This window comes from Crocodylus porosus, unplaced genomic scaffold, assembly GCF_001723895.1.
Source record: "Crocodylus porosus isolate Cpor-Errol unplaced genomic scaffold, CroPor_comp1, whole genome shotgun sequence".
NCBI lineage: Eukaryota > Metazoa > Chordata > Crocodylia > Crocodylidae > Crocodylus > Crocodylus porosus.
Window position 1 is genome coordinate 8,899,312 of NW_017728925.1, and position 8,594 is coordinate 8,907,905.

General features: G+C 41.6%; 1 protein-coding gene across 2 annotated transcripts in view; it reads right to left on the minus strand.

Annotated features, from left to right (window-relative positions):
* The window catches only part of CDK5RAP2 (CDK5 regulatory subunit associated protein 2), a 106,840-nt gene that overhangs the window by 57,901 nt on the left and 40,345 nt on the right, over window positions 1-8,594 (minus strand). For both annotated transcript variants that reach the window (XM_019540655.1, XM_019540656.1), the window contains 3 exons: window positions 6,616-6,713; window positions 2,457-2,587; window positions 823-938 (listed from right to left, as the gene is read on the minus strand). In XM_019540655.1, coding sequence (XP_019396200.1) covers window positions 823-938; window positions 2,457-2,587; window positions 6,616-6,713 — 345 coding nt within the window. The remainder of the gene's footprint in view (window positions 1-822; window positions 939-2,456; window positions 2,588-6,615; window positions 6,714-8,594) is intronic.

Sequence of the window (8,594 nt, forward strand, 5' to 3'; positions counted from 1 at the left end):
GGTGCCCTCGGGTCCCAGTACACACAGTGATCCATGGCCAGAGAATAAGCAAGGGCTGATACTATCCCAGTCACCCTCTAGCCACCCCACGTGCCATCACCGGTCCCACTGCCACCACAATCGCTGCATGCCCTCTGCCCCATGTCAGTCAGAACTGTCATCGCTTTGTTCCCTGTGCCAAAACCAGTGCTGCTGCTGCCACACCAGGCACATTGCAGTGACAGTAGCTCCAGCTCCAGCATGGGGCATGTCAAATGGTGGGAACCAGGGCTGCCACCGCCACAACCGCATGCACTGGGCCGGACCTGGAGCAACCACTGCTGCCAGAGCCATCTGCAGGCTGGATCCAGCCCAGAAGGAGCCCTGCGGTTCAGATTTGGCCTGGGCCACAAGGCAAATTTGATACCCCTGCACTGTAGCAATGCAAATCACAAAGCTACCAACTTCAGTATGATTAAGGATGGTAAGTCCTTGGTAATGTGTTTTTTAGAAATCTCACAGACACTAACTATTCTTTGGAATCAATGATTTTGATACTGAAGGAATACATTACTGGGTCTTAAGTTTGGATCCAGATGTTTCAGTATAATAAAACTTTTTCTGCAACTTGGCTGTCCTTCAGGCAAGCCTGAAACTCATATATTGTAACAAAAAAGTCTACAAAACAGGGGATCACAAACTACACACACAAGAATTTTTAAATCCTTTCAGAATATCCCAACTCTATGTAAAAGATCAAAATGTTTGAGAGAGAGAAAAACAAATTGTAAATGTAAGGGAATTAAGTGATTAAAACATTAAATAATAAAAACAGAACAATACCTTTTTTTTCAGTTCTTCAAGAGACAGATGGTCTACCTGTAGGCTTAAAAGACTGTGCTCTCCTAGGCAAATACTCATGTAAGACGTTTGATCTCCACAATAAGATAAGGTTTCCTCTGTCAAAGTAAGCAAGGGCCAGTATTATTTCGGAAACATTACTCCTTTGTAATGCATAAAAATGTTAAATAAGGACTTTTAAAATAAGTATCTACTATTAAGACTGCAAGGAAATGTTTCATCTTCCTTACTAAGCTTTGCTGTTTAATTGAAAGAACTTTCCCCTTCCATTTCTTTGTGCTTGTGACATCCAGACATGCTATATGTTCTGTGGTTATCAGCACGCTTTGTGAATCTAATTCTGAATTATAATTTGCATATTTAGCATTACATTTAGAAATAATTTTCAGGGAGGATAAGTAAGGCATGAATAGTTATTCTGTTTTAGCCAGAATTTCAAGCAAATGAACTCTGTGTCTCAAGGGTAAAAGCCAGGTTAAATAAAGATACTGAATTTTATGTTGCTGTTGGCTCAACCGGCTATATCAACTGAACAGACAACAGCTGCTGCTTCTTTTCCTTTGCAATTACAGTAAATACTTGTTTCACTTGTTTGTATAAGCACCTGTTCATTTCTAACACGGATTACAAACCATACACATCTGAGTTCTATTTAGCCCTCAGACACTGGGCCTGGGGCAGTTGAGTTGCACGGTATTCAAGTGGCTGGGTGCCCCACTAGAGAGAGAATAACCTCTGAGAATTAGACCCAAGACTACTCCAAGCTCTTTTTTAGCTTCATTATTTCTGAAAAATCAGACCCTATGGGTCTTAAGCTAGACACCCTGAAATGGAGACAACCAAAACCTGTGGCCACATTAAAAAAATGTGAGCCTTAAGCTCTCTGTCTCACGTCTATATAATGAACAATAACAATAATGCCCATGCATTTATGCCTATCAGTTCCCTGTGGAAGACAGGTAGACAAGTTTGTGTATATTCAGAATACCATTTTCAAAGAAAACAGCTCATATTCTTCTTTCTTTACAGGTAAGTATCTGCTAACAGTCCCTTCTCAGAGATATATTAGAAACATTAATGCTATATATATTAAAAAGCTGTATCATGCTTGAAGTAAATTACAATGCAATAAAACTGTTGACTCTTTTCTTTTTCTTCTGAAAATGCATGTAGTATTAGGAAGAACCCATCCATTTCTCTAGACATTGACTGCTTATCAAAGTATTGTGAAAGAATTAGATCCCATGTCCAGGAAGTGATCCCATGGTCACAGATTTATTCAAAACCAGGGACCCTTGACTTCTGCAGAAAACAGTAAATTCTGAGAGTATGGAGCTGGAGGCAGCTTGAAATGATCACTGCAGCAGAATTGCCACAGAATTACTAACATTCATTGCTGCAGGGGAAGAGAAAAGCTTTCCTCCTGTATATCCTTGACTGCTTAAAGCCATTCAGTTACAAATCCCCCAAATGATCTTTACTACAAGAAAAAAGACAAGAGATCTTTTCACACACCTTTATCTACTTTCCCAGTTTTCAATGCATTTGCTAGAAACCGAGTGCAATAGAAGCAGTTAAGATAAAGGAAAGGGCCATGTTCCTAAAGATATACAGACCTCCTTTGTTTTTCGTGTCCTTAATTTGATCCTCCAGGACTTTCCGCAGATTCCGATTAGCTAAAATATCTTCCTCCAGTTGTTTTCGCAACAAAAAAATGTTGTTCAATTCTGCTTGCAGACTATTTATACTAAACACAGGGAAAGAATCAGAAATTTTAACAGACACCTTTTAGGTTTCAACTCACACATTCAAAACATTTTGCTGGGTACCTCAGTATCTTTTATACATCAAGGTTTCCATAAAGAGCCCATTCCACAGTAGCAATTGCAGTTTTTCATCACATACTTATATCATCTTGATGCACAGAATAAACAAATACCTACACAGCAAGATGAAAATAAACCTTTATGTATATGCCTCCTTTCTAGACGTTTGGAGGACTGTTACTTCTAAGTCAACTTGAGCATGATAGATATATTCTGCTGGCCAACTTCTGCATAATTCTTTTTCAGGAAAATCAAAATGACTAGCTTATGAAAAGTATGTCAAAAAATAGCACTACTGTGTTATATTGATGGCTTGCTGTGTTTCATCATATTGTGGCCATGAAAATGGTGTCCCCTTGCCACAGAATCATACTATAAAATTTAAGCCATCATTTTTTTTTTAAATTACGTTTCTGTTCCTTAGGGCTAAAAGATAACTCTGAAGACACAAACTAAATGTAAACTGATAGTGCTTTCTTTCTCAGTCTACAGACAGATTGAAAAAAATCGCTTCAAGTCTAAATTGTCCCATTTATCTTAATGGGGTGTTAATTCCAAAACCTAAAAAATGGCAGTTTAAGCATCAACATTAACTAATTTGTTGAGCATTTCAGCTGAAACATCAGCCTAACGTGCTTCTTCTAGAATCCCAGATTGCCTCCTAAGTGCCAATATAGCCAGCTGTCCCCTACCTCACTGACAGAAACCTGCAGTTTCTCCCCTACCCCTCAGCAACTTTTACAGAGCAGTTATCAACAGTCAATCAGAAGGCCTCAAGCACAGTGAAAACAGAATAGCATAGAAGAAATAAAATTTAATATCAAGACAAAAAAGGTGTTGTGGCACTGATTTACTTATCTATTTTCATATTTAATTCATTCCAAACCAATACAAATGAAGCTGCTGCACAATTTCCAACCTACTCCACAATTGTGCCTGAGAATCCCAGAATTTTTTTTCAAGAGTTCAGGTCCAGTTTATTGGAGATTATATCACAGCACGTGTCAAATAAATAAAACTGTTCTTTCAGCTAAAGTTATGCTATTAAGGATATGTGAATAAAAAGATTCCCATTCCATCTTGTGAAAGAATAATAAGGGGACTGCTGTTAGGATTTCTTTTACAACTACTGCTTTAACCAACTGTCCCTTGCTCAAGAATATCTTCAAAAGAGAAAGGTCTTGATACTATTTAAAACTCAGAAAAAAAGAACATGCTTCTAAAAGCTAAGTAAGCACACCTCCTCCTCATAACAACTTAATGAATTAACTAGAAAAAACATTGATTCCCTGCTGTGGAGAGACAAGGGATGTCTTGGTACTGGCCCCGAACAAGAAAATGTAATTGTTCAAATGGTTTGGAATAAATAATACCTTTAAAAAAGAGAGATACCAACAGAACTCAGGATATTTTCTTTATCAAAAAGTTTGATAATGGTGGTCATTAGATGACTAAGTTATCTGCAGGACTTGTTTATCAGCCCACTGGCTCTACCACCACCTCATTCTGTGATCTGTAAGTCGTTTGGTCTCTGAGCTACCATATCCTAATCTAGAAAGAGAGCAGAATCAGAGCCATAATCTGCTATCTCAAGTCAACAGGAAAACTATTGGCTTGAATGGTGCAGGATTGGGACCCATGATGTTTCTTTTTTGTATGACACTTTGAGATGTATGAATTTAAGATACCCCAGAGCTGAATAATAGTTGTTGTTCTCGTTACTGCAAGATACTGGCATGAAATCCTGATATTGCAGTGTGGCAGAGCACTGCTGGGGTGCTCACCACTTGGGAGGGCTGGTGCAGGCTGCAGAGGAGAAGCCTGGTAAGGGTAGCAGCAGAGAAACACCCCCCTTGGAAGGATCCTAAGGGGGGAGGTATGTGGCAGCACACCTGTGGGTGCTTGCCACTTTAAGGGCCTTAGCAGGCTGTGAAGCAGCCTGCAGGTGACAGCAGAGCCAATTAGATGGTCACATGACAGCCACCAGGCCACCTGATTGGAGCTGGGCTGTAGAGCCTCAGCATAAGAGCAGGCCCTGAGGGGGCAGACCTAGCAGTTGCTGTTGGGATGCTGCTAAAATAACATTGCTAGGTTGAGATCTGCTGCTCCCAGGACTATCTGGAGGTCTAGGGTAGGACCTATGGAGGTGGGGCCAGAGCCTAAAGAGGCTGAAAGTCCCTTTGACTGGGCGGGGGGACACACAGGACATCACTGTCTAAGAGAACAGCTGGATAGGAGGCGTCTGATAAGGGGTCTAAGCAAGATGGGGACAACAAGAGGAAGCCTTGAAACAGGCTGCAACAGAGGGCCCAGAAAAGTAAGAACAGCTCACCAGGAAAACCAGGAAGGTCCAGAGGGGTGAAGAAAGACCAAGGCCTAAATCAAAAGGTGGCCTAGTGACAGGCTGAGAGTGAAGTCCAGGTATGTCTACAGATGCCTGAGTGGGCAGTAGGCTGAGGGTGGGGTCCAGGCACATCTACAGACACCTGAGGCCCATGTGTTGTAAGGCTGCATAGCCCCAGTGAGGGGTGGAATAGCAACTCTAGCGAGAGGTAGAGTGGAGGGCCTAGAAGCCTGCATATAGCCCAAAGTACATGTGGGAGTAGAGGCCCCAGAGAGGGGGCTCACCGCCAAGGTAAGTCTCTGGATGCCTGAGGCCGAGTATGGCCCAGCAATAGGGCCAGGGGAATTAGGAGTGATTTGGATGCCTTCTGCAAGGCATGGGACATGGTAAAGGGAAGGCTGGAGTTGTGTATAATACCCTAGGTATTGAGGCATTAAATGGGCAACAAAAAGCCCTTCTGAGCTCCTAAATGAATACTTCATGTGGGTAGTTCAGAAGGCTAATAGGAGCTGGGCATCTATGTGCAAACTGTATAGAAGCTCCAGGAAGGTTAGATCAGCCTATAAATGGCTGACCCAATCTAAGTTAACCTTACCTTGGAGGTAGTTCAACTTAGACTGGGTTGGCCATTTTTTTTTAAACCAATCTAAACTACCTGAACCTCTGTTCAGTTCCCAGCATATCCCCAGGGTTGGGAAAGCTGAACCACTGGCTGTAGTCCCAGAGCTGACCTTTCCCACCCACCCCCTGGCACCAGGCTATTTTTAGCCCCCCAGCACCTCACCCCTTTCCCTAAGCTGCTCCCGCTGCCAGTTTGATCAGCATTCGCCAATGCTGGAAGCCAAGGAAGTAAGTCCTGCTGGGAGGAATGGTTTGCTGGGGGGAGGAGAGGTGGGGAAGTCAGAGGACTTAAAATAGCCCCAAGTCCTGCCCCCCACCCCCATGGACCCCACAAGCTCCTCTGGTCCTGCCAAACCCTCCCAGGCTCCAGCAACCTCCTGAAGTCCCTGTCTGCTCCCTTGACGCCCCTGTAAACACTACCTACCTCCACAATCCCTCCCACAGACCCCGCCTGCCCCCCAATACCTCAAAATCCTCCCATAGACCCCACCTACCCCCAATCCCTCCTGTGGACCCCACTTGCACTGCTTATCCTTCCTGCAGACCCTGCCTATGCCCCAGATGTTTCTGTTTTTTATAAACTTCCGGATTCCCCACTGAGCCTGCTTGCCTTCCCCCCCACCACAGATCCTCCAACCTCCCCCACTAGCCCCCATCCCAACTTACCTTAGATCAAGTGCCTATTTTTAACTCAACCTAACCTTGCCCTAACCTCCCTGAATGTCTGTATGCAGCCACAGTTACAATTCCCTTTCATTTCAAATGCTTGGAGGAAAACAAAGCCTTCACACAGTCCTGAAAAATTATCAGATTGGGTTATTTTTAAAATATGCTCGCTTATTTTTAAAGGAGATAAATCTGGGCCAGTTTAGGCTGAAGCACCACTCTACTAATTCACACTTGAATTGTGCCATCTTACACAGGTTTTGAATTTCAGTGATTTTGACCTTTTGCCTTTTTAAGGCAAGAAGATACAATATTTACCTGTCTGAATCTTTCAGGGCCTTCACTAGTGTAGAATAAATATGCTGCTCTTTTCTTAAAGCAAGAATAAGCTCTTCATATTCAGATTCCTTTTTCACCTGAGTTAAAAAAATAAAAAAAAACGGGTTTTTTGGGTCAACATAAGTTTCAGATTCTAGGTACACAGCTGTATTTGTAAACATGTGTTCCACAGAGATAATTACAACAGTCTCTCCCTTTAAGAAAAAGTGAAAGAATAATTAGTGATTACAAGTGCAGGAGCTGCAGAGTGAGACTGCCCATCACAAAATACAGTTGAGTATGGAAGCCATTCATGCTATTTAAAAGCGGCTATTATTAAAGGAGGCTAATAGTGCTCTGTTATTTACCCGCCATAAAAGAGTCACATCTCTAAGCAGTGGTTCATCATTTTTACCACAGTAAAAAAAGTAAGCTCTTTTCCCCAGCGTCCTTGCTTCCAAAAGTTTACAAATTAACAGCCCAAGGAATGATCTGGTAGACAGGTATTTGAGGGGTTTTACGCTCCAAGTAAAGGCTTCCGAACATTGCTCCAAAAGCACTCTCTGTATTTTGGATAAAATTAACTTTCTATTTGCAGGGGTTCCAGCAACAAACTGTACTAATACCACAGGAAAGGGATGGTATAAGGCTGACAAATAACTGATGAACGTGTCAGACATATGCATTCATTGAGTCAAATTTCACAATAATCAGTTTGGTCAAGATGAGTCAGCCGGGGAAAGAAAAGTATTTATCTGCAATCCTTGCTCTCCAAAGGTATATTGTTACAATACATGTGCATGCTGGGTCTATGTCCCCAGTACATGACTGTCAGAAGTTTCTACAATTTTTAATCTCTAAGACAGAGGCTCGGCTAACCCCTTTTTGCAGGTGGCAGCGTTACTCAGATTTAAGTCAACATTTGCCTGAAGTGGTCACATAAAAGTATTTGAGTGATTAGCATGCGCAAACCAGAATATAACAGGAGTGGTTATAGGATACCTCTTGGCAAATTCTGATTTATTATTGGCAAGCACTGTATTTTCCATGCCTGTTTAGGGAGGGTAATAAGTCTTACTGCCTCTTATCATCAGTTTCTTTTTCTGACCCAGAGGTAGAAAAAAATATGTATCCCCAGTTCCTAGGGGAAATTCAGTGTGGATCTAGGATGGCAACATACCTCTAGAGAACAAGACTTAAAGGTAATTCTATTTTCTCCATATTAGATCCTCAAGATTGAAAACTAAGTTCTCCAGAGATACTGTATCATTAGTGAACAGATCATTAACAGAGAAGAAACCTACACCCATGAGTTTCAAGCAGCTGTTAGTATTCTAATTGCAATCCCAAAGCAGAGTAATGCAACAAAAACTCAGCTACAGTAGAACCTCGTTAATTCACACTAATGATGCGAAGACGCATTGTTAATCTGAAAAATTCAGCAATCTGCAAAGTAAACAATACAAGAAAAAAGACAACTGCAATTTACTTTTAATTATTTATGCTGATACTTCAAATAAGCTGGTAAACTGTACTATACAATATCTTGTAAAAGCAATGAAGTTTTGATCAAATTAGCCCTCATTAGAGGAATCTGCTTATCCATCCCTGCTGACAAGACAGGCAAGGTCACCTCTCTGCTGATAAAAAGTGAGAAGAGCTGGAAAAGAATCACCCCTTTGCATGCATTTGTTCTATGGCCTACGACAACGGTAGCCTTTTCCAGATGCAGGTCTTTGGGCACTACTGAAAAATTATTTTATGAGAGAATGACAAAATATTCAGATAAGGTAGCTCTTCTTAAAGAGGCATCCTATAGTTAATAAGGTAAGTAAATAGGTGTAGCAAAGATGGCGTCTCAAACAAAACAGAAGATTCTAAACTAAAAAAAGGGCGAACCTACACTTACAATTAGGGGTGCATCGATAGAGATTTTTTGGACTGATACCAACAGCCAATTTTTAAGGAGCCATATCAGC